Source organism: Rhinoraja longicauda, chromosome 11 (assembly GCF_053455715.1).
Source record: "Rhinoraja longicauda isolate Sanriku21f chromosome 11, sRhiLon1.1, whole genome shotgun sequence".
NCBI lineage: Eukaryota > Metazoa > Chordata > Chondrichthyes > Rajiformes > Arhynchobatidae > Rhinoraja > Rhinoraja longicauda.
The window spans coordinates 6563266-6590668 of record NC_135963.1 but is presented as its reverse complement, the minus strand read 5'-3'; the positions used below and the strand labels follow the sequence as shown (position 1 = coordinate 6590668).

At 42.8% G+C, this 27403-nt stretch overlaps 1 protein-coding gene across 1 annotated transcript; it reads right to left on the bottom strand.

The window, feature by feature from the left end:
* Nucleotides 1–1084: 1084 nt before the first annotated feature.
* LOC144598019 (calcium-activated chloride channel regulator 1-like) lies at nt 1085–26646 on the bottom strand. The gene is made up of 14 exons (XM_078407893.1): nt 26299–26646; nt 25665–25808; nt 22116–22266; nt 21076–21184; nt 17393–17558; nt 15801–16022; nt 15127–15351; nt 13268–13445; nt 9301–9407; nt 8985–9206; nt 7471–7732; nt 6411–6578; nt 4897–5121; nt 1085–1479 (listed from the first exon to the last, which is right to left on the bottom strand). Exons 1-14 carry the CDS (start codon nt 26644–26646, stop codon nt 1085–1087), a joined length of 2922 nt encoding a protein of 973 aa, XP_078264019.1.
* Between the last annotated feature and the right edge of the window lie 757 nt (nt 26647–27403).

The window sequence follows — 27403 nt, the reverse complement described above, 5'->3', positions numbered from 1 at the left end:
TCCGAACGGAGACCCGACCTTTGTTTTCTGGGCCGTGTCTCCGTTCCTGCTGCGGCCTACCATCGGCCTAACTCCTGGAGCTGGCGGCCTCCAGGGCTCTGGTTCGCAGAGCCCACGGACCGGACTTACCATCAGCGGAGCAGGCCGTCTTCGGAGGCTGCGGGAGCGGCTGCGACTCGCCTTAGGCTCGGGCCGCGTGGATGCCGACATCGGGAGCACCGGCAGCGGCAGCGTGTTCGCCCGCCCCGGGTCGCGGGGCTTGGGTCGCGGACATTTCACCGTCCGGCGCGGCCTAAAATAGGCCGCGGGATTTTTTTCTGCTGGGCGGGGGCTTCAATGTCGGGAGTCACGACCGCCCCGACGTGCAGCAACTGCGGCAGCGTGTTCGCCCGCCCCGGATCGCGGGGCTTGGGTCGGCCCGCTGCGGACCTTTCACCGTCCGGTGCAACCACAACAACCTGACCGCCTGCAACCACAACAACCTGACCGCGGGAGAAGACGGCAGGGGAAGGGAAAAGACATTGTGGCCTTCCATCACAGTGAGGAGAGGACTGGAGGAGACTCACTGTGATGGATGTTTCTTTTTTTGTGTTTTTGGGGTTGTGTAATTTGCCTATTTTAATGCTTTATTGTGTAATCTGCCTAATTTAATGCTTTTATTGTTGGACTGTGGGTGACGGAATTTCGTCCAAAAAAATCGTTTTTTTAGATGACAAATAAAGCTATCTTGAATCTTGAAGACATTTGGACAGATACACGGATAGGTAAGATGAGAGGGAGATGCGAGCAAATGGGACTAGCGTAGAGGAGCATTGCGGTTGGCATGGAAGAGTTGGATTACAAGGCCTGTTTCCATGCTAAATTATGTTATAACTCTAAAGTCATTGAAACCTGGAAAACATTTAAGTACATCTTATAACATCATCCTAGGATATGCATGGGTATTGTACTGTAGTTACAACAAATAACAAGAAAACTGCCTTTGAACCTTCCCCTCCAAACCCATTGGTGTATAATTTGCTTTTATTAGCATTTTAAATCTCTTTAATTAGGTCTGTTAACTTTTGCACTAGATTTTAATTTATTACTCCTCATCTGCCAAAATTCTCTTTTGGCTTACACTGTTCAGAACACAATTTGTGATCAAAATAATCAAGCATACAATAAATATAGCAATGGTTACAATTGATACTATCACTGATATATTAACATCATTCGGGTGCTCAATTAAAGGTACAAAGACAGAAACTTTAGCCGCATTTGACATTTCAGAAACCGGCCAATTTTCATTATATGCGTGGACAGCAAAATAAAGAGTTGCCCTGTTTTGCAGTTCTCTATGTTCAAGAACAATTGTGACTGTTTCTCTGGAACCAAATGGTCGTGGTTTCAAACTGGCCAAATTGACCAGAGTAGCATTGAAGAAGTTGTCTCGAAGTTGCAGCAGATTGTCACTCATCCTCATCACATAGTTCGAAGCTAAAAGATTAAGGAAATAATGGAATACCCAGTATAAGTAAAAGTACAGGCCATTCTCAAAAATGTATAATGATAACTTGGCACACCCCACTGAGAATCTCTGGCCTTTGACTGCTGAATATGGGAAACAGCATTGATGATTGTGTTGTGAACTTTGAATTCATGCATGAAGACTACACAGGAGCCTAACATCCCACAAACTGCCAAATTGCCATCTGTCTAACTGCCCAATTAATGAAAGAGTCTGCGGTTACCACATTGGTCAACATTAGCCATCTCAGAACCAAGAAACCAGAGTGGAAGCAAGTCATCTTCGATCCCAAGTGATGGGCTAAAAATAAGGAGATGGCATGACATGGTGGCCCAGCAGTAGAATTGTTGCCTCACAGCACCAGAAACCCGGATTCAATCCTGACCACGGGCACTTGTCTGTACGGAGTTTCTCCATTTTCCTTGTGGCCTGCATGGGTTTTTTCCGGGTGCTCCGGTTTCTTCCCATGCTCCAAAGAGGTACAGATTTTAGGTTAATTGGCTCAGTATAATTGTAAGTTGTTCCTAGTGCATGTGGGATAGTATAAGTGTGCGGGTTCGCTGGTCGGCGTGAACTCGGTGGATCGAAGGGCCTGTTTCCGCATTGTATCTGTAAACATTAAAAAACCAAACCAACTGCTGTTACTGATATGCCTGCTACCCCCTCCACTTCTTTCCCTTTTCATCTGAGATGCTCTTAATAAATCACCAGTTTATCTAATTTGTTCATATAGGTGAGTGTGTGGGTGCTTCTGTCTGTATGTGCACATGAACATCTCTGTGCATATGTTTCCTTATACAGCAAGACCACTTAGTCATAAGCTTGTCTTCTGGATGGGAGTAATTGCAGAATCCTTCTGAATCACTATTATTCTTTTCCAGCCAAATGGAAAATTGCATTAACTAGAATATGTGAAAGGTCCAGCACACTGATTCGTCAACATCTTGGCTCAGAAGCAGCATTCTTGCCTGAGTCATTGCAAATTCAGCCCCCTTTCCAGAATTTGAACACATGGTCTCAAGCTGACAGTTTGTGCATTACATTGCCAGAGAGATTACTTATTCAAATGAGACGATGAGTAGCGATCCAGGCATTGCAGACAATAAAAAGCTTGCACGTATTCTTTAAATGAGAAACCACAATTAAATCATTAAATAAGAAAATCCCTGGATATCTAGACCAACATGCACCTCACGTTCAACATTTCTCAAAGCAGTAAAACACAAAGTGCTGGAGTAACTGTGGGGCATCTCTGAGTACACCAGAAACGTTGCCTATCCATGTCCTCCAGAGATGCTGCCTGACCCGCTGAGTTATTCCTGCACTTTGTGGTTTATGCAAGATTCCAGCATCTACAGTTCCTTGCGTCTCCATCAACCAAAGCAGATGGATCAATTCAATTCTGTAAGCATGGGCTAAATGATGATGATTGTATAAATGGTGGACTAGACAAAGAGAGCTGTGGCTTGTGAGTAAATTAGATGTCAGTTCAATTCAGTCCCGAACTAACTGGCTGACATATTAGTGTTGATATTTACCCTGTTATTTTGCTGCTCTTTGTTGCACTGACCTCAAAACCAGTGAGCCTGTTATTATTACAACTTGTCGAGCCTATGCCAACATTTGCTGTACCTTCTGTGCATCCAATTCATCATAATAATGTTTCTCTATCCTATTGCAAATGATAACAGCATCCTTTTCTTTAATCACATATCCAATCTAATCTTCAGTCAATATATTCTGCAGTCTGTGTCTTCCCCTTCTACCTATTGTACTTGAGTTTGGCTTGATTATATTTATGTATAGTACGTATGACATGATTGGAACTGTACAAAACAAAATGTGTCACTGTACCTCAGTACACGTGACAATAATAAACCTAAACATAGTCTTCTTTTCAATTAACAAGCCAGGAAATGATTGAGCCTCACATAGTTTGACAGCTCAAAGGAAATAGTATGCCAATGATAAATTTTGTCTTAAACTATTTTTGTGCCACATACTCTTCCCGTGGCAGCTTGAATTCTTTAGAATAATTGCATTGTATTTGTTTATTTTCTTGTGCCATTTATGCCCTCATCATAATAGATCCACTTATCACACTCTGCACCTAAAAATTAGCACGATAAAAAGAATATGGGTAGTCATCACCACTAGTTCCACGTTCCCAACTCATACCCTGCCAAAGCTTGACTTGTCATCACTGTACCAGGTGTCTCACCAGTCCGTGTCAATAATTGTTTCTTAAATGCTGCCACCCCTTTAAGAATTGTTCACAGGTTATGGATGTAGAATTAGGCCATTCGGCCCATTGAGTCTCCTCCGCCATTCAATTATGGCTGATCTCTGCCTCCTAATCCCATTTTCCTGCGTCTTCCCAAAACCCTTGACACCCATTCTAATCAAGAATTTGTCTATCCCTGCCTTTAAAATATCCACTCACGGCCTAAACAGCCCTCTGTGGCAATGAGTTCCACAGATTAACTACCCTCTGACTTAAGAAGCTCCTCCTCACATCCTTTCTGAAAGAGCGTCCATTAAGTCTGAAGCTATGTAGACTCTCCCACCAGTGGAAACATCCGTTCCACATCCACTCTACGCCTTTCATTATTCTGTAAGTCCCCCCTCAACCTTCTAAACTCCAGCGAGTACAGGCCCAGTGCTGTCAAATGCTCACCAAATGCTAACCCACTTATTTCTGGAATCATTCTTGTAAACCTCCTCTGGACCCTTTCCAGAGCCAGCACATCCTTCATCAGATATGGGGCCCAAATTTGCTCACCATACTCCAAATGAGCCCTGACCAGCACCTTATAGAGCCTCACCATTACATCTCTGTTTTTGTATTCCAGTTCTCTTGATATAAATGCGAGCATTGAATTTGCCTTCACGTCACTCATTGCTTCCTTGTGTATTATTAATAAAATATCTTTATTGATAGTTTAAATTACCAATTATTTTTTGTATCTTATGAAGTTTAGAGAAACTATACAAAGAGATTTAATATTTATCTGACGCTCTCTCCCTGGAAAGGTGATCTTCATTGTGTGATATAATGCAGTTCAGCGAAAGTTATCAACAATCAAATCTATTGTTAAAAAAAAGATCTACTGGGGAACCAATAGGTCAGGCAACATCCATGGAGGTAAATGGGCAGTCTATGTTTTGGATCAAGACCCTTCATCTGACAGTACAGATGAAGGGTTTCAACCTAATATGTTGACGGTTCATTGCCCTCCATAGAAGCTGCCTCACCTCAATCAACCCTGCTGAGTTCCTCAATCAACTCTCCTTTTTTTTGGTTCCAGATGGTGCAGTATTTTGTGCCTCTGTTCAATTCATTGCTAGAAAGCAAAATTACTTTGCTTAAAATCAGAACCATTTACCTTTGCCTTGATCATTGTTTCCTCCTGGCGCCGTCCATTCCAGCTTAACTTTATTTTTAACTATCGTTGCTTGAAGATCTGTGATTTTACATGGACTGAACTCAAACCCGATTGCTTCTGAGGGGATTAAAATTGTTCCTCCTGATTTGACCCTACGAAAGCCTCCTAATTGAACCACAAGACCCTCCTTGTTTGGAAGCTTTGCTGGTTGTGTTTGGATATTTCCTATATGAAAAAAATAAGGTGCACATAATTTAGATTTGTGACATAAACTTAAACTTAAACAAGAAATAGAAATTAAGAACATGAGTCAACCAAAGCTGGAACAAACCATCCTGAAAGTGATGTCCCAAGTAAAAAGGGTGGTAAAGAAATCTTTTGGCATGTTGGCCTTAATCTGTCAAGGTATTGAGTATAGTCAGGGTATTGAGTATAGAAGTCAGGACATTATACCACAATTGTACAAGAGTTTGGTGAGACATTGGCATGGATAAGTTGTGCTGAAGGGCCCGTTTCCAAGCTTCGTGACTATAACTCTATTAATAACTCTGATACAAAGATAGAAAAGTGAGCTAAAAGGAGGATGCCAAGAGTTCGAGAGGTATACGGGTGGCATAATTGAAAAAAAAGATCCATTTTGAAGAAAAGCATACAAAAATGCAACAAAGTAATTAGGAACACAAATTAAATGATGACCTTTTTGGAAGATTGTTGGAGTATAAGATTAAGGGTGACTTGTTATAACTGTTCAGGGTCCTGCTCAGACCACCTCCGACGCACAGAATACAGTTTTGACCTCCTTATTTAAGGAAGGATATAGTTGCCTTAGAACTGATGCTATAAAAGTTCACGAGATTGGGTCTTGGATTGAATGAGTTGATTTCGGCAAAAAAAAGAACAGCAGAATGGGCTTATGTTGTTTGAAGTTTAGAAGAATGAGAGATCTTATTGAAATATACAGAATTCTGAGAGGGTTTGACAGAGTACCTTCTTTGAGAGTGTTTCCCTGCTGGGAGTAGCTTGAATTGGAAAGTATAGATTCAGGATAGGAGTCCATCTACAAGAATGAAATAAGAAAGGATTTCTTCTTTTAGAACGTCATGAATCTTAGGAATTATCCTTTTTTGGGGAATGGTCAGGAAAATGGACTTGAGGCCATAAGTCAGATCGGGCAAGATTGTTGAGCATTGATTAGTGGATATTTGACCAAAGAAAGGTAGGAAAGCCAATTGTGTAGAGGTTACCAAGGGATATAGTAAGGTTAAGTGAGTCAACAAAGATTTAGCTAATAGAGTATATTTGAATCATTCGAAAATACAGAATGGAAAAAGGCACTTCGGCCCATTGAGTCCACGGCAACCGTCGATGTCCCGTTCACACCAATACTATATTATACCATTTTACCATTCTTTCCCCCATTCACTAAGGAATTTACAACAATATATTAGTTCCATAGCAGCTCTTCATACATTAAGCTAGCTAAGATCACTGCAATGACGTCAAATATTTATTACCATTTTTTGTGTGCTTTGATATGGTTGGAGCATGCCCTCCTCTTCTGAGTGCCACTCTTGTGATCTCTTCCTTTCCCTCTACATGCACATTAACACTATATCTTCCAGCTCCATTTAACCTGAGGAAATACTTGGAGTAAACACCATCATTGCTGTTCACATCAGCACCTGAAGGGATAAACGAGGAGGAGAAACTTGATGTATTAATGTTATGGGGTAGCATTTGTTGAATTTAATAAAGATTGCTGCTGGCTGTTGATGCAAGGGATAGTATGGGAAGAGCTTTAAAAAAAAAACTAGATTAGGCCTTGCAGGTTGTTCATCCCAATCTTGTGATTCCTGTAGGCTGCAGCACTACACAGCGAAGCACCTGACATGGAACTCATGTGGTGCTCAGCTAGACATGGAACCTGGGAATGACACTGGAAACCAGGAACCTTCTCTGCTTCCTTGTCAATGGCTGATCCTGTAATTTTTAAGTGTTAAGCCAAGTGGACATTACCTGCCTAGATGGTTATGGGTGAGTGATGAGGGTTGTACAGTATAGGTGGAATGCAGAGTTCATCCACGTCTGGTCTGTATCTCCTCCCCTCACTAAGAACTAGTGGCTGTCTCCATCCACCCTTGGTGGAGTTGCGACAACTATTTTTGCTCCTCATGTTCATTTTTGATCTGAACACTCAGGTATTCCAACCCCACTTCCATGAGATGTAAGAGGAACACACCGAGAAGGGACGTTCTGGCCCCAGTCCCAATGAGAGCTGGGAATACAGGAATTCCCAGAGAGTTTCCACCCCTGGATCCACCATTGCACTTTTGGTTGAGATTTGGGAAAGGTCAAGTGAATGTACTGCTCTGAAAAGGCCATCGGATTGGCTTATCATTGAAACAGGCAAAGGACTTCTGAACCCAACACGTACCATTGAGTCTTCCTCCAATTTCTTTGATATATTTTTACGGAAAGGGGACCAGAATTAGATACAACCACATTACTCATATTGCTAATAATGGTACACTACGGTACACTTTCTCCTTCACAAGGATATTCTACATATCCTACCTAAGCCATCATCATAAAGCTTCTGTTCAATCGGAGGACCACTGGGGCGTTCAATAATAGCCGTCACATTGGCATGCAGGACTGGTAAAAATCCATGAGTAACTTCCACGTAGATAATGATTGGGCTCATGAAGTCTTTTTTGTTCATATATGCATTGACATTCACTGGGGGGATTTCTGCATCTGCTGCTCGTGATGTAACAGAGGTTGTTACAATCTGTTCAATTCCAGAATTCAGGATGTTGTAGATCCAATTTCCAGTCTGGGAAACAAACATTCATTATTTATACATCAAATAGCCCTCTCTAAAACCTTTCTATACAGTGTGGCAAAGTCACAAATTCATTTTCTTGCCTCTAAGGACTTGAATTTTGATTCATATTGCATGAAGCATAAGCATGGCTGGGGCACTTACTCCTGTTTACTATCCAGAAAATGTCACGAGAAATGTTTCTGAGTGAAATCAAGCAACCTTAAGTGAATTAATTGTCATGAACAAAACGCAAAGCACTAGAATAACTCGGAGGATCGGGCAACATCTGTGGAGGGAATGGACAGGCGACATTTTGGATTGGTACCCTTCTTCAGACAGATTGTAGTAAGAGGGAGAAAGCTGGAAAAGAGAGGTGGGAACAGGATAAAGCTGGCAGGTGATGGGCAGATGCAGGTGAGGAGGGTTTGTTTGGCAGAAGGGTGGAGTTAGTGTCAAAGGCTAGAGATGAAAAGGAGACAGAAGGATGTCTGATGAGAGAAGACGAGCGAAATGTAAAGCCAGAGGGAGGAATATTGGTGGATAGGGTCAGTGGGCGAGAAGAGTTGGAGGGAAAGTGTGGTGAGATAATGGTGAGAAATGCATGTGTACTGGGGTCGAGGGGCACAAGAAAGAGAGGGGTGGGGATATAAATTTAAATTAAAGAATTCGATGTTCATACTTATAAGCTACTCAAGTGAAATATGAGGTATGGTTTCTCCAGATTCACCACCCTCTGACTAAAAAAATTCCTTCTTATCTCCATTCTAAAGGTGTGTCCTTTTATTCTGAGGCTGCGCCCCCTGGTCCTAGGCTCTTTCATTGCTGGAAAGATCCTCTCCACATCCACTCTGGGCTTTTTTTTCCGGCTTCTTCCAACCCGAAAAGTCACCTGTCCATGTTCTACAGGGATGCTGCCTGACCCGTTGGCCAGCACTTTTTTTTAGAAGTCTATGACAGCCCAGCAAAGTTTAGCGTCCACCTTTACTGATCATTCACTGTTTTATCTTAGTGAAGGTGAAAAATATTAGAAGTCAATTAATAATTAAATAACTGGTGCAGTATCAAACTAATTTCGGAGGTTGTAGGGTGAGGAATTGCAGCAGGAGTGAACTTTGCCATTAGACTGCGTCTTGGAGGTGAATAATAAAAATATTTTTCAAACAATTATTACCAAACATGCTCAGGACTTCCACATCTTTGAGCTGTTGGCATTTATTCAGAAAATTTGTATGTCAAATATATCATGCATTTTGGTCCATACCTGTGCAGTGCCTTGAATCTTAAGATGGGCTATGTGTTCTGTTTGATTTATTCTAAAGTCATGGTGGTCGTATGTTTTTCCACTGGGGTTACGTACGATCACTTTAGGAGTCTGTGCCTCCCAAGTAACCACAAACATGGTATCATTTCCAACAGTCTTATCAAAAACAACTGTGCCATTCATCCATGCGCCGCTGTCGATTTTTGTTCCTGAACTTTCAAGCTGAGACCAAACAAATGGAATTGTTAGTTTACATTGCGGCAATCAGTGAGCAAGAATAATGATTGGAAAATAAATATATGAAAAGCAATCAAACCTGGATTGGTTGATGATTAATGTCACCGTTTGTTGCGACCAATGCACTGAATGCATTAATTAATCCACTCGAATTCAAATTACCAGCTGCCGCAAACCGTAAACCTCCTGCAGAATGAACAGGCTTTATAATCAACATAAATAATACCAATAGCCAGTGCCAACTGAAAATTAAACCAGAAGCAGATACTGTGAGCTTATGATCTTTGACCATTGAAAAAATTACTTGGAAGTAAAACTATTTAAACATGATAGCCCAGGTTTTACTCCAGCATTTTTGTGTCTATCTGTGGTTTAAACCAGCGTCTGCCGTTCCTTCCTACCAAAGATACTAGAGGAGCAAGATGAACCACTCTGTTGAAATCGCCTATACTGAAGTGTAGTACGCAAAGGAGCGTAATGTCCGCCATTTTAGTAAGCAAAACTCGCTGTTCGCTATGTCTCTCGCAGTGTAATCAGTGTTTTGGGGGAACAGTTTGTGTGTCGATACCATAAAAATGCAGAATACATCTCATCTATCAATTCACAGACTTTTGTTATTTTTCTTTTTAATTGTTTCTGCAAGTTTCTGCCTACTAAAATAGTGCCATGACATACTACAGATTTTAGGGTCGAGTGGTCTATCTTGCTCTGCTCTATTATCTTTGCTTCCTACACAGCCCAGGTTTTAACCCTAGTTGGCTGTAGAAACTGGGCATCCTGTGGCAAGTGACTCATGTACTTGTCATCCATCTAAAAGACCCAAGTTAGGAGTATAATGAAATATTATCTGCTACTTGGCATTTTCTATGCCACTCAAAACATTCATTCTTTCCACCACCGTCTAACAGTGACTACATTGTGGTCTATCTATGAAATGTACTACAAAAGCTATTTTGAGTCCTCAATGATCATCACCAGGAAAGACAACAGTAGGTACATAGAAAACCCTTCCTCCAGATTCCTCTCCAGGCAACATACAATCCTGGGAATATATTGCCATCCTTCATTATTGCTGGGTCAACATCTTGTGACTCCCATCTACCTCGTTGGTGACCCTCAGACTATCCTTGATCGGACTTTATTGGCTTTACCTTGTACTGAACGTTATTCCCTTATCAAGTGACTGTACACTGTAAATGGCTCGGTTGTAATCATGTATTGTCTTTCCGCTGACTGGATAGCACGCAACAAAAGCTTTTCACTATACCTCGGTACACGTGACAATAAACTGAATGGAAACTGAACTGAATCTAAACATGTAGGAAAGAACTGCAGACACTGGTTTAAACCAAAGATAGAGACAAAAAGCTGGAGTAACTCAGCGGGTTAGGCAGCATCCCTGGAGAAAAGGAACAGGTGACTTTTGGGTCGAGACCCTTCTTCAGACTGAACGCCGATCCGAAACGTCTGTCTTCTGAGCCTAACTGTATTGTGTAAGTTTTTGAGTGCTATTGACGGGGAGAGCAGTTGAGATTGTTTTCTTTCACAGCTGAATCTGAAACGAGGTGTATAGTCTAAGGATAAAGGGTCAGCCATTTAGAGAGAAAAGGGGCCATTTTGTTACATGGAGAGAATTCACAATCATAATCATACTTTATTAGCCAAGTATGTTTTGCAACATATGAGGAATTTGATTTGCCATACAGTCATACCAATAAAAAGCAACAAAACACACAAAATGCATTTAAACATAAACATCCACCACAGTGACTCCTCCACATTCCTCATTGTGAAAGAAGGCGAAAAAAAAGTTCAATCTCTTCCATTCTTTTTCCTCCCGTGGTCCCTAGATTGTAAATGTTTGGAAGTCTTTCTCTCAGTAGGCTAAAGACCCTCTGCCATTGCATATAATCAGACAGATATGGATAGGGTTTTAGTGTTCCTGGGATAATGAAGCAGGAAAATACACTTAGTTCACAGGATCAGCTATGAACTTAATGAAGACGGAGCAGGCTTAAAGGGCAGTCCGGCCATTTCCGACTTTTAGGCCATTTCATGGACTGTAGAAATTCAGTGCCACCTTCTTAACAGCCATGAGTTATGAGCTATCAATAGTATTTTTGCCAGCAATGCCCTTATCCTGTGGATAAAACAATTATTGTTTTCATTGTTGTGAATCTATAGACAGGGCTCTTACTCTTACAGTGACATTTAGAATCTTGGTGTAAAATATTATGGATATTTATATCAACCTGTAGAATAGAAATTGTAACAAAATATTTTGCAGACAGCTTATGATACTTCCAATGTTTGCACAATAAAACAAACCTACATGCTCCTGGTAGTGCAGAAAATAATTTTCCTTGCCAATGCCATGATGTGTAAACTATCAATGCATACATTTAGAATCCCTACACCCACTTTTTTAGTGGAATTTAGCTACATTGAATTTAATAAATTTAATTAATAATAATAATAAAATTGAATTTAGCTAAATTGAAAACAGATGGAGGCGTCCCACATTTATTATTGTGGATTTATAGACAGGGCTCTTGGAACAGGGATGGGTTCATCAATATCCCTTTGAAGGGCCAAATATCCTTCTTACTGAGGCCTCGAGATGATAAGTATTCTCGACAGAAGTATGAAAGAGATAAAAATATATATTGATAAATTAAATAAGTGAGCCACATTGTGCTGGCAGATTTAGTTATGAGGTTGTCTAGTTTGTTCCATAATGGTCAAGTCGAGATTTTTATCATATGCACAAGACTTTAGACATAAGAGATATAGCGTGGAAACAGGCCCTTTGGCCCACCAAGTATGCACCGACCAGCAATCACTCCCCCTACACTATCCTACACACGAGGGACAATTTACAATTTTACAGAAGCCAATTAACCGACAAACATGCACGGCTTTGGATTGTCGGTGGAAACCAGAGCACCTGAAGAAAGCCCAGACGGCCACAGGGAGAGCGTACAAACACCATACAGATAGCACCTGTCGTCAAGATCAAACCGGGCTCTGGCGCTGTAAGGCAGCAACTCTACCTCTGCGCCACCATGCCGCACAAGTATGGCGAGGGACGGGTACAATGAAAATCTCAGGCCCATAGGCTCAAACAACACAAAAAATCATAAATTAAACATAAATTGTACATTAATCATGCGAATTTCACAGGACGGTGAAAGAAAAACTGTGCAAAATAAAAATAAGATATTTATGAAAAAATACACAAGTCCAGGCTGGTGCAAGAGGTGGCCCATAGTGTTCTGTTGCTGATGTAAGATTAGGGTTCTGCAGAACATGATAGTTATAGGAAAGCAGCCTTTCCGGAACCTTCTGGTGCATATCTCCTGCCCAACGGTAGGGGTGCGAAGAGCGCATGACCTGGATAGTGGGGATCCCTAATGATAGATGATGCTATCTTAAGGCTGCCTCAGGTTTGAGTCATCTTGCAATAGTAAAAAGCAAGAAAGAGTGCATGTCTAAAAGTTTCCTGGGGTCCATGTACAAGAATCGCTAACGTGCGTTAGTCAAGGTAGGGAAATAATTTCATTTGGTACAGATTGAGGCCATTCATCTTATCATCTATGCTAGTTCTCAAGAGCATCTGCAGTCTCCCACTTATTTCCCAATTATCTGTTCTCTCTTTCATGCCTATTAACTTCATTACAATTCTCCTAATTGCCTTTTAAGCTAGGGCATTCGGGGTAATTTACAGTCGGTAATTAACCTACCAACTTGCATTTCTTGGAACTGAGGCATTACTTACTGAGACCATACTTACTGAGGCATTCCATATCTATTCCCCAGAGATCCAAGTGTTTATCCAATGACTGGGAGGGCTTAGCCTAGTTCTCTAATATGTTGTTGACCAACAATATGGATGTGTGATTAGATTAGTGCCAAGCCTACCAAACAGCAAAATTGGAAGTTTCCATAATATTATTGCATGGCCAAGCATTCTTCATTGTAAAGCCACTAATACCTACGCTACAGAACTTGGAACAAGAATTGCAGAGGAGATCAAGACCAATTACCTGTCATAATGGAGAGCTGCTCTAATTCTTCAGTCGCATCTTGCCCTATTGCTATAGTGTGGATTATGGCTCCACTTTGCTCCACCTCTGCAAAGCAACCGCTTATTCCATTGTCCTCGCCAAGAACGACCAATATGATTTCATCACCACGTGTGGAACCATCATCTGCACGAAGTACCTACGAAGCAATCAATTAGGAACATCGGATCATAAGAATCGGAAACACCAAACATTTCCTCAAACCTAGAACTGCAGATGCTGGTTTATACAAAAGATAGACACAAAGTGCTGGATTCACTCAGCGGGTCAGGCAGCATCGCTGGAGAAAAAGGATGGGCGACGTTTCAGGTCGGGACATAAAAGGTCGGCAGTCTAAATTCACTTTTTGTTTCCACATTTTCTCTCTACACTGAGCAACAAAGTACTTCCAATATATTCTGGTTTTACCTTCAGAAGAAACATACTAAGTTTGCTTAATTGTTTCATAGACCATTGTTTTAACAATGAAAATGGCAGAAAGGCTAATTAAAAACAGAAAATACTAAATAATACTCAGCAAATTAGGCACCACCTGTGGAGGGACAAACCGAGTTGGCCATTCATTGTTGATCTGAAAACATGAACTCTGATTCTCTCCCCACAGTTGCTGCCTGACCCCAGCTGAGTAATTCCAGCACTCAGGGCTTTTAATCTTGAACAATGGATTCAGCAAAACACAGAGTGTTGCAGTAACTCAGCAGGTCAGGCAGCATCTGTGGAGGGAATAGGTAGAAAACATTTCAAGTCGGCACCCTCCTTCAGAGTCAAAGACTTCAGTTTGGGTGGCAGGGGATCCCTGTGTTTTTCTATTTTCACTTCCTTGGTTAGCAATTCTACATTTGCATTTAGCATGGTTTAGTTTTGTTTATTTTAGAATGGAAACAGACTCTTTAGCCCACCAGGTCCACGTTGTGGAAAGATTATTCGGGGTAGAGAGGCCAATTTATCTACAAACCCGCACATCTTTGGCATGTGGAAGGAAAACTGAGAGACTGGAAAAAACCCACGCGGTCAAAGGGAGAACGTGCAAACTCCACACAGACCAGCACCCAAGGTCAGGATCGAACCCAGGTCTCTGGCACTGTGACACAGCAGCTCTATCAGACAATAGACAATAGGTGCAGGAGTAGGCCATTCGGCCCTTCGAGCCAGCACCACCATTCAATGTGATCATGGCTGATCATTCTCAATCAGTACCCCATTCCTGCCTTCTCCCCATACCCCTGACTCCGTTATCCTTAAGAGCTCTATCTAGCTCTCTCTTGAATGCATTCAGAGAATTGGCATCCACTGCCTTCTGAGGCAGAGAATTCCACAGATTTACAACTCTCTGACTGAAAAAGTTTTTCCTCATCTCTGTTCTAAATGGCCTACCCCTTATTCTTAAACTGTGGCCCCTAGTTCTGGACTCCCCCAACATTGGAACCATGTTTCCTGCGTCTAACATGTCCAACCCCTTAATAATCTTATATGTTTCGATAAGATCCCCTCTCATCCTTCTAAATTCCAGTGTCTACAAGCCTAATCGCTCCAGTCTTTCAACATTTGACAGTCCCGCCATTCCGGGAATTAACCTAGTAAACCTACGCTGCACACCCTCAATAGCAAGAATATCCTTCCTCAAATTTGGAGACCAAAACTGCACACAGTACTCCAGGTGCGGTCTCACTAGGGCCCTGTACAACTGCAGAAGGACCTCTTTGCTCCTATACTCAACTCTGCTGCCCACCATTCATTGCTAGCAATGCAGTGAAATGTAATGCCTAAAACGAATGAATTATTGAAAATCTTTTATTAATTTGAATTATTGAAAATCTTACCTCAAAGCCAGAACTAACACCTGTGCAGATATTTCTCCCTCCACTGGCTGTTTCAGGCAGCAGTTGTATAAGTTCATTCCTGGCATTATCACCATCAATCAATTTCAGCTTTGAGTTAGTAGTTGCAGCAGAATGAAAACTAACAATTCCGACGTGTGATCCGTCTTCAATGATCTGGAGCAAGAATACTTTGGCTGCTTGCTGGAGCTTATTTATACGATTCTCCTATAAACAAACATAAACAAGAACATAAGTTTCAATGTACACGGTGGCGGTCACAAAAAAAACAGTTGCTTCTTTGTAGAGACAAGGAATTGCAGATGCTGGAATCTTCAGCAAAGCACAGAGTGCTGGAGGAACTCAGCGGATCAGAGAGCATCTCTGGAGGGAAAGGACAGGCAATGTTTTAGAGATACACCATGGAAATAGGCCCTTTAGCCCACCGAGTCCACTGCTGTTCGCACCAGTTCTATGTTTCCATGCTATTAAAAGCAATCTTCTATTAGTTTCTAAACGAAAAATTGTGCTTGATTATAAAATGCATTCTGCACAAATGGATTTTTTGGGGGGCAAAAGTTACTGACATGAAGAATTCAATATTATTTACTGCAGGTCAGTTCTGAACCTGGTGTGAAAAACGTATTCTATGAAATGAATATTGAGAAAGACCTTACCAACCCCATGCTTGCTGAGACGTCAAGGACTAAGCAAACAACACGGTGCTTGGCCTGAAGAAGCGTGAACGTCGGGATGACTGAACCAGTGTAGGGCGAGGAAACGTTTTTAAAGTCTTCCGACTTACTGATCACGTCCCAAGTGCTCCTGTAATTGCATATTCTGTTCTGCGTGTTGGGCGCTTCAGCATTGTGAGCATTGTTATCACAGAATTTATCCACCTGGATATTGGAAATAAATATCATGGGTTTTAGGAACGATGCCAAACACACAAGGAAAAGAAAATGTTCCGCAAAACATTAAGCTAAACTATACACATGATATATTATTAATACATCAAGACTTTAGGCGAGGCATGAATAAAATAAAAATGAAAATTGAGTAGATTGTATAACAGATGCTCAATACACAGTTTGGGCATCGGCACAAAGTTAAACATTCTTCCCTACTTTTTTATAGTCAAAAATTCATACAGCATAGATACTGGCCCTTCGGCCCAACATATCCATGCCAAATATCGATAACCCATCTGTACTAATCACACTTAGCAATAGCCTTGCCAAGAAGCTTCTTAAAGGTTGTACGTGTCTCTCCTTCCACCATCCACTCTGCTGTACATTCCAGACTCTAAGCAACCTCTGGGTGAATTAATGCTTCCACAGATCCCTTCTAAACATGTTTTACCTTCTGAGTACAGACACCTCTGCCACGGGGAGAAATGTGGGTGGAAATAAAATGGGATTAGTGTAGAATTAGAATAAAATGTGTGGTTGCTGATCGACGTAGACTCAAGTGGGTGAAATAACCTGTTTCCGTGCTGTACGACTCCATGATTCCAAAGATAGACACAAATTGCCGGAGTAACTCAGTGGGACAGGCTGCATCTCTGGAGAAAATGAACGGGTGACATTTCGGGTCGAGACACGTCTTCAGACTGAGAGTCGGGGAAGAGGGAGACTAGAGATATGGAAGGGAGTAGTAGGAAAATAACTGCAGATGCTGGTACAAATCAAAGGTATCACAAAATGCTGGAGTAACTCAGCGGGTCAGGCAGCATCACTGGAGAGAAGGAATGGGTGACGAAGGGTCAGACTGAAGAAGGGTCTCGACCCGAAACGTCACCCATTCCTTCTCCCCAGAGATGTTGCCGGACCTGCTGAGTTACTCCAGCATTTTGTGATACACTAGAGATATGGAAGGTAAGGCATAAAAAACAACAGATCAAAGCAGACGTTGATCAAGGAAACGTAGAATGGTTCATTGTTGGCAGAGGGGAAGGTGACTACGACGCATACAAATAGGTATGTAGGTTAATTGACTGGGTAAAATGTAAAAAATTGTCCCTAGTGTGTGTAGGATAGTGTTAATGTGCGGGGATCGCTGGGCGGTGCGAACTTGGTGGGCCGAAAAGGCCTGTTTCCGCGCTGTATCTGAAATATGAAAAATATGAAAATATGAAATATAAATATAAAATTAATCAGGACAGTGAAACTAGTCGGATTCCAAAATTCTATTTGTTCTGGAAACGATACAAAGGAACTATGCTGAGAGAAACAAATGTTTGAGAAAATATAACTTCAACTCTACTTACATTTGTGAGACCCGGCACGTACATTATCGAAGATGATGAACTCTGATCCGTCGCTGGGAAGAATTTACAATTGCCTTTAGGCAGCCTAGTGTTGGGATCTATGTCGCAAGGTGTACAGGAAGTGCCCGTACAATCAGCTGTCTTCCCTCTAATTTCTTTTGAGCATCTGCAAGATAATATTTAATTAAGTAACAGAGAAACCTCTGCTAAAGTTTCAAAATTCAGTACTGAGGGAGTGCTGCAGAAATTAAGTTGCTATCTTCAATTTTCCTCCCTCTGCCTTATAATAAATAAACCGGAAATGTATAAAAGGAGGTGCAAGTTAATTCTTGTCTATGATATAATAGCAGTCTGTCCGTCTTTTTTTCCCTTTTTTTGTTGTGTGTTGGGATGGTTTTTATATATATATTTTTTTGGTTGTGTATGTGTGGGAGGGGGTGGTGGTGTGGGTGTGGGTGTGGGGTGGGGGGGGGGACTTTTCTTTTCCTCACGGCGCGGGGTGCGGCTCGGCTGCGGGGCCTAACATCGCCCGCTGCGGCTCGGCCGCTGGACTTTACATCCCGGTGCGGCTTGGCCGCTGGACTTTACATCCCGGTGCGGCTTGGCCGCTGGACTTAACAGTGCCCGGTGCAGCTCGGCTGCGGGGCTTAACATCGCCCGGTGCAGCTCGGCTGCGGGGCTTAACATCGCCCGGTGCAGCTCGGCTGCGGGGCTTAACATCGCCCGGTGCAGCTCGGCTGCGGGGCTTAACATCGCCCGGTGCAGCTCGGCTGCGGGGCTTAACATCGCCCGGTGCAGCTCGGCTGCGGGGCTTTACATCGCCCGGTGCAGCTCGGCTGCGGGGCTTTTCACCGCTGGTGCGGCTCGGCTGCGGGACTTAACATCGCCCGGTGCGGCTCGACCACGGGACTTAGCTGCGCAAGGCTTGGTCGCGGGCCTTTCATCGCCCGGTTCGGCCGCGAGACGTTTCAGCGCCCGGTGCGGGGACTGTGCGGGTCGGTCGGGGACGAGCTGTCTGTCCGTGGGCGTGGGGAAGAGAGTGGAAGTTTTGTTGGCTCCATCACAGTGAGGTGGTGTTTGGAGTCACTGTGATGGACGTTTGTGTTGGGGCTATGTGTCTTGTGTTCTTTTTTTTTTTTTTTCTATGACTGCTATGTAGTTTCGTTCGGTACTTCGGTACCGAACGACAAATAAAGCTCTGTTATACAAATAAAGCTCTGTTATAATGGCATCACCTGGTCAAATTCCAACTTAATTGTGTCGGCGTATAGAGTTCAATACATTTCAATAACGGTAAAACATTTCTAAAAGTACCCCCGTTCCTTACCTTACATCCCACCATCTTCTGCATTCTATGAATAACCCTTCACAATATCTATCACCTTCATGAGATTCCGCCAAGAGACATATTTTTCCCTCCCCTCCCCTTTCAGCATTCCAAAGGGTCCATTTCTATTGCCATCATCAGTAAACTTCAATACATTCAAAACTCCGCTGCCCGTCTACTCACCCACTCCCCGATCCGTGACCATATCACCCCCGTCCTTTACAAACTCCACTGGCTCCCCATCCCCCAGAGAATCCAGTACAAAATCCTCCTCATGACCTACAAAGCCCTCCATAACCTGGCCCCATCCTACCTGACTGACCTCCTCCACAGGCACACTCCCACCTGCACCCTCCGCTCTGCTGCTGCCAATCTCCTGTCCCCCCCCCATCCGGACCAAACTCAGATCCTGGGGGGACAGGGCTTTCTCCATCGCTGCTCCCACCCTATGGAACTTACTACCCCAAACCGTCAGAGACTCCTCCTCACTCACCACATTCAAAACATCACTGCCTTCAACCACTAACCGTCACCTCACCTTCTGTCTCCTTTTTCTGTTCGTTTACTTATTTATCTATTTATTCACTTCTCTATGTTCTAGTAATCCCTGTAAAGCGTCTTTGAGTGTTTGAAAAGCGCTATATAAATGTAATGCATTATTATTATTATTATTATTATTCCTTTGGCGGCACAGTGGTGTAGCGGTAAAGCTTCTACCTTACAGTGCCAGAGTGATCTTGGTTCAATCCTGACCACGGGTGTTGTCTGTACGGAGTTTGTACGTTCTCCCCGTAGTGCTAATGTGTGGGGATCGCTGGTCGGTGTGGACTCGGTGGGCCGAAGGGCCTGTTTCCACGATGTATCTCTAAACCAAACTAAACCCTTCCATCCCCACCAGCCACTCCTCTTGTCATAGTATTTTCCTAGGTGTAAAACCTGTCCTCTCACCTCTTCCCACTAGTTGGAGAGCCAAACCATGCTTTCAGGTAACGTAGCGATTTACTTACATTTTTCAATTTAGTCCACTGTATTCAGAGTTCTCAAAGTGGTCTCCTCTACAGTGGAAAAGCATATTGTAGTTTTATCAACCACTTTGCAAAGCCTGCAGGACCGACCCCAAGTTTCCAGTTGCCAGTGTTGCAGTACTAATTGTTTAGGTGCCGGAGCTGTCACTGGTGCTGGAGCGGCCGCTGTTAAATTCACCGCTAGTTAAAATTCCCCACTGTTTATTTTGGCTTTTGTTTACAGAGGTGCCGGAGCGGCGCTCTGCTGAGCCCCGGCAGCACTGCACCCCTGCCAGTTGCCTATCACTGTGATTACGCATCTCAATTCCACTCTTACCTATCCATCTGCGACCTCATAGCCGTACAGCATGGAAACAGGCACTTCGGCCCGACTTGTTCATGCTTACCGACAAGTCTATTTTTGGTTCATTTAATTTTCTGCAACGTAGCCCATATCCCTCCATTCCATTTACTTGTCCAAATGGTTTTTAAGCACTACCAGACAAAGTGGACCCATTGGGCCCAAACCTCTCCTGCATTGGTGCAGCACCCTGTCCTCCCCCCCCCCCTCTCTCCTCAACCCCCCTCCCCTCTCCCTTCTCCCCCATTCCCCCCTTCCCTCCTCCCTCCTCCCGCTCCCCTCCTTTTAAACTTTAAAATGTGAATAACTTTAAAAATATAACACCGATTTCAATAAAACTACTTGCATTATCACTAAAGTGACAATGGTGAGTAAGGTGGCCCTAAAAATGTCACGCTATCGTGTACCTGTAAAAATTGTCCCAGTGGGTGTAGGATAGTGTTAGTGTGCGGGGATCGCTGGGCGGCGCGGACCCGGTGGGCCGAAGGGCTTGTTTCTGCACTGTATCTCTAAATCTAAAAATCTAAAATCCATTTCTCTTTCCATTGATGCTGTCTGAACAGTTGAATATTTCCAGCATTGTTATATAGCATGGAAACAGGCCATTTGGTTCAACTTGCCCTTGCTGACCAAGATGCCCATCGGTGCTAGTCCTACCTGCCCGCGTTTGGCCCATATCCCTCAAAACCTTTCCTATCTATGTACCTGTCAGTGCTACAATACCTGCCTCAAATACCTTTTCTGGCAACTCATTCCATATGAAAAAGTTGCCCCTCAGGTTGCCCCTATTAAATCTTTCCCCTCTCACCTGTTGTCCTCTTGTTATTGATTCCCCTGCTCTGGGTAAAAGACCTATTCCCCTCATGATTTTACACACAATATACACAATGTCCCATTTTTATTTCAGGTAACTCTTGAGTTTTGTAACGTTGTCCATAAATCCCACAGGACGCGTTTCACACTGAACAAAACTATTCATTGAGAATCCTACCTTGTTGCATCAGCAGTACCATCACTATTTATATAAAAGGGCGTCAAATCATCATGTTCATCAAATACTCCCCATTGAAGATGAGCCCATTCATGAACAAATGCTTGACCTATGGGAATAAAAGTACTTTTGCTCAAACTAATGAAACCAATCCAGTGAAAAGTAAATGGTATTTTAAATAAACTTATATACCGGCACAATTCTCATGAATGTAAAATAAACTCAATGGCGTAAAATTATTTTCTGAGACACTTAAATGAAATAAAATTCTGTTCCAACGAGTGAGTGTGCACTGGGGTTTTCCACACTGACTGTAAAAATGTGTAGAAGATGAGAGGAGAAGGACGGATCACTGGCAAACTGAATAAGGTGATGGCGGCATTGAGCCTTTATAGCCAGCTGCAGTTTGGAGTGTGCAAAATGGCGCCAAAGTCTGGCGAATATTGCAAATGGACTCAGTAGACAGTTTCCATGCATGGAGCACTTAATCAAGTATTGTCTTCATGCATGGCAATAATCGCACAGATCTATATGCAAAAAGTGTATTTCGCTGTACCTTTGGTACTCGTGACAATAAAATCAACCCCAAAAAAAAGAACGAAGAGAAAAAGCTGGAAATATTTAGCAAGTCAGACAGCAACTATTGAGAGAGAAACAGATGGATTGAAAACTCATCCACAGAATTGGAAAAATACAGGATAGTTTTATGTTGCAGAGAACGTGGAGGGTCCACAGAGGCTTCGTAAACAGATTATCAGCAAACAACCCTTGCCTCACCCTATCGGAGGTGTTCCCCTTCTCCTATCCATCCCTTGATTCCCCTCTCTGCAAGTTAAAACTCACTTATTTTTCCACTTTTCTAACAAATTCTGTGATTAATAGATTTTCCTTTGGTGAGATTTTAATGGGATGAATCAACAGCCATGTTATAGAATGTTGGAACGGGTTCAAAGGGTCGAAACCTCAACTCCTGCCCCTATCTTGATAATCTCGTACTCAAACCACATGCTACAAGTTAGCAAACTCTTAAAATCACATACCTCTTGAGCCATAAGCTGAAGCCAGGGTGTCGTTTAGAATGAAGTTTGGGGTGAAGTGAATGTAGCGTCCCTTCTCGCCACATCCACGAGGTTGCAGGGTGTACGGAGCATCTCGACTTTGCAGATAAGGTGCAGCAATGATCACATCTGCCTATGAATGAGAATTACACGTTTCCATGCGAAACTCCCTGTAAGATCCACAAGCTTGCAAAATAATGCATTATCTAGAACAGATAGTAAATGCACGCTTGCAATCTAGTGTAGACTTTTCATGTGGTTCTCTTGCATATCAGAAACAAAGAACTGCAGGTAGAAACAAAATGCTGGAGTAACTCAGCGGAGTAGGCAGCATCTCTGGATAGAAGGAACGGGTGACGTTTCGGGTTGAGATCCTTCTTCAGACTCCTCGTCGGAGAGAGGAGGAGAACTTCTTTAAAGTAGACTTACCTTGAGGTGATTAAGCAGTGGAGCAGACGAAATGTGTAGGAAGGAACTGCAGAAGCTGGCTTGTCAGAGAGAGGAGGAGAACTTCTGCAAAATAGCCAGACCTTGAGGAGATTTTGCAGATGCAGGTTTATAAAACAAATGGCACAAATCACTGAAGTAACTCAGTGGGTCAGGCAGCATCTCTGGAGAACATGGACAGCTGACGTTTTAGATTGGGACCCTTGATCTGACTGAAAACGGATACTGGCCGAAACATCATCTATCGGTGTTGTCCAGAGATGTTGTCTGAGCCGCTGAGTTACTCCAGTGTTTTGTATCTTTTCTTGCATGTTAGCTTGGGTTGACATATGTAAGTGTAAGTGTTCCCTTTAATCATATGTCCCCTCAAATTATGTTTTTCCAAGAAGAACCACCAATTTCTCAATTCTAATCTTTCTGCTGAAATGTCAAATTCAAGGAATTACTATCATAATTTGTTTTCCCTATCCTCTCATAGAGTCATAGAGTGATACAGTGTGGAAACAGGCCCTTCAGCCCAACTCACCCACACCGGCCAACAATGTACACTTCCCTGCGCTTGGTCCATATCCCTCCAAACCTGTCCTGTCCATGCACCTGTCTAACTGTTTCTTAAACTATGGGATAGTCCCAGCTTCAACTATCTCCTCAGGCAGATTGTTCCATACCCCCACCACCCTTTGTGTGAAAAAGTTACACCTCGGATTCCTATTAAATCTTTTCCCCTTCACCTTGAACCTATGTCCTCTGGTCCTTGATTTCCCTACTCTAGGCAAAAGACTCTGCATCTACCCGATCTATTCCTCTCATGATTTTGTATACATCTATAATATCTCCCCTCATCCTTCTGCAGATAGAGACCCAGCCGACTCAGCCTCTCCCTATAGCTTACACCCTCTAGCCCTGGCAACATCCTCGTAAATCTTTTCTGAATCCTTTTAAGCTTGACAATATCCTATAACATGGTGCCCAGAACTGAACACAATATTCTAAATGCGGTCTCACCAACGTCTTATACAACTGCAACATGACCTCCCAACTTCTATACTCAAATACTCTGACTGATAAAGGCCAAAGTGCCTAAAGCCTTTTTGATCACCTTATCTCCCTGCGACTCGACCTTCAAGGAACTATGCACTTGTACTCCTGGATCCCTCTGCTCTACAACACTACCCAGCCTACCATTTACTGTGTGGGTCCTGCCCTTGTTCGACATCCCAAAATGCAACACCTCATACTTTTCTGTATCAAATTCCATCAACCATTCCTCCGCCCACCTGGCCAATCGATCCAGATCCTGCTGCAATCTTTCACAACCATCTTCACTATCTGCAAAACCAATAACCTTTTGTATCATCCGCAAACTTGCTAATCTTGCCTCATCCAAATCATTGATGTAGATGACAAACAGTAAAGGGCCCAGCACCGAACCCTGAGGCACACCACTAGTCACAGGCCTCCAGTCCGAGAAACAACCTTCCACCATCACCCTCTGCTTCCTTCCATGGAGCCAATTTGCTATCCATTCAGCTATCTCTCCTTGGAACCCATGCGATTCCAGAGCAGCCTACCATGCAGAACCTTTTCAAACGCCCCTTACTGAAGTCCATGTACACAACATCTACAGCTCTGCCCTCATCAACCTTTTTGGTCATGTCTTCAAAGAAATTAATCAAATTTGTGAGACACGACCTCCCTCGTACAAAACCATGCCGTCTATCCCTAACCATCCCTTGTCCATCCAAATGTCTGAATAACCTATCCCTCAGAATACTCTCCAGTAACTTACCAACTACAGATGTTAAGCTCACCGGCCTATAGTTCCCAGCATTTTCCCTGCAGCCCTTCTTGAAAAGAGGTACAACATTTGCCACCCTCCAGTCTTCTGGCACCTCGACTTGTACATTTCAACCACAGATCTTTTTTGGAATCTCTAGCCTGTGATGGTTCAAAGTGGAGAAGGAGCATTTGGGATGAGATTGAGAACATCAAGCCCATGCACCCAGAACACCCAAAATTCTGGCATATGTGATGAAAGGACTGAACCATCTCCCAACCACGCAACAGGCCTAACTGAAGGAGAGTTTGCAGTTCCCAAATCGAGCATCCAGCCGCCAGCTAACCTAAATGGAAGAAAGTCACTGTTGATCTCAAGACACTGCCAAAGGAGAAGACTATGCTACCATTGCCCCTTTCGGCCCAAGGTATGTCATTGACCTCAGTTGCATTCAGTGACCTTTTGTGTATAATTCTTTCATTGTGTAGGAGGGAATTGTGTTCTATTTTGCCTTGTATCTGGCTTACTCAGATAGACACAGACACAAAATAAAACAGCCCGTAGATTTTTTCTTTTTCATTTCTCTTTCTCCATTTTGTTCTTTTGATACTTCAACTTACGGTCGCCCGACATCAACATGGAATCTACTCCTCTAACTGCGGGTGGTAAAATTAAACATAGGAAGCCACATTGTTGACAGCCATCCTGTGTAGTATTCTGCCGGCTACTCTAATTGTAAGAGGAAATTTTGTGCTATTTTGTGTTCTACCCTTACCCTATATCTGGCTTTACTCAGATAGGCACAGACACAAAATAAAACAGCTCGTACATCAGTAGTGAGTCTGTCGAACAAATGGGTTTATTGAAAGCCTTAACGGTGCACACAGAGAACACTTTGGGTTCTCTCTGACTGTTTTTGGTGCACACTATTAAGACCTCCAATAAGGCGACTTATTCGATACACTGATCTATGAGCTATTTTATTTTGTTTCGGTACCTATCTGAGTAAAGCAAGATATAGGGTATGGGTGTAGCACAAAATAGCACAAAATTCCCTCCTATAACAGTAAAGTATAATTCTGTCACATACCTAAACAGGTTTATACCCCTATTCACTGTTCTTATGCTATTAGGAAATAACATATCATATCGAGGAGAATCTCGCACTAGAAATTTCTTCTGACTTTCTTCAGCTTTAACATCAACAGAATTTAAGTACAAAATTAGCTTCATGTGAATAACTTTCAGGAGAAAGTACAGAGGCAGAAGAGTGGAAATGTTTTGTTTATAGCCCCCTGCACTCTTACCGTTGCGTAAGATTGAGTTGTTGATCTTTGAAACAAGCTGGAATCATCTGTCCAGGTAAAAGGCAGCAGAATTTTTATATCCGAGAAATAAAGTTGCTGTTTGGTAGCCTGGTGCAGGTAGGCGGAAGCTTCACGCATCATTTCCTGAAAAAAGTGCATAAGATTAAAAATCAGCACCTCACTGCAATGCAACCACCTGTCATGGGTTTCCAAAACATGATCCTTATACTTTTTTAGTTTAGTTTAGCGATAGTGTGGAAACAGGCGCTTCAGCCCACCGAGTCCGCGCCGATCAGCGATCACTAGCACTATCCTACACTCTAGGGACAATTTACAATCTTTACCAAAGCCAATTAACTTACAAACCTGTATGTCTTTAAGAGTGGGAGGAAACCGGAGCACCCAGAGTAAACCCACGTAGTCACTGGGAGAACGTACAAATTCCATACAGACATCATAGTAGTCAGGATCAAGCTCGGGTCTCTGGCGTTGTAAGGCAGACACTGTACCGCTACACCACTGTGCCACCCAATAACTCACCCTCCTCTGAACAAGTCCTGCTTTTAAATATAACATTGTGGTGACACAAAGCATTGGCTAAAAGTTCACTTCAGGCACAGCGTCAGCACCTTACCTTAATGCTTTCAATAAGCTTTTCATCAAAAACACCAGGGTTAACAGCGATAACAACGTCTCTATATCCATTATTCACCAGTTTTACTCCAGAACATTTTGGAATAAAAGCACACAGAAGGGAGACAAGCACCAAAGCAAAGGTTTTCTGAGGCATCATCGTGACTCTGAGGCTTTGTGCCTGTAGGTGTCTAGCATTGTAAGGGACATTTTGACTCTGTAATTGATTAATTATCATATACTGGGATATTGTCATTTTAAATGAAGGTTTCTGAGTCCAAAGTGTCTCTGAGGAAAGTGTTCTAATTGTCAATTGGTTGTCTGCCGATAACACTATTGCACTGTGCATGAAGGGATTGTAAAATGCAAAACATTAACTGAAAAATAAGGAACAAAGTGGAACAAAAGTTCTCCCTTCCAAGGAGAGAGGAACTTGTAGAGACTTAGGAAAAAATTCTCAGCAGTTCAAACAACAATTTTTCTCTTCCCTTCTTCCAACTAATCGTGGGATGGAGAGGGGGGAAGGGGTTGTGGGTGGGGAGGGGGGCAGGGGGGGGGGCAAGAGGGAGGATAATGCTGGCATCCCTAATCTCAGCACTTCCTTCTCAAGGGCGATTGGGGAAAAACTCATCATTTTTCTCCAGAGATGCTGCCTAACCAGTTGAGTTACTCCAACACTTTGTGTCTATCTTTGGTACAAACCAGCATCTGCAGTTCCTTCCTGCACGGGTAATATAAGGATCAAGGCGAATATGATTTTGATAGGCAGATGGTTGGACAAATGTCAGAGATGTTAAGACAGAAGGTGTGATTCCCAAAACATCACGTATCCATGTTCTCCAGAGATGCTGCATCAGAATCAGAATAACCTTTATTGTCATCCAAAGAAACCAAGTCTTTTGGACGAAATTCCGTTACCCACAGTCCAACAATAAGATCAATAAAAATAAGCAATAACACACACAATCACAAACCAACACAAACAAAAAAAAGACAGTCCGCGCCCCCCCCCACACACATAGTACACAACCACAAAAAACACTACATCACATCTAAACACTACAATTAAGACAAAAAACAACAACAAACACAAAAGACAAACGGAC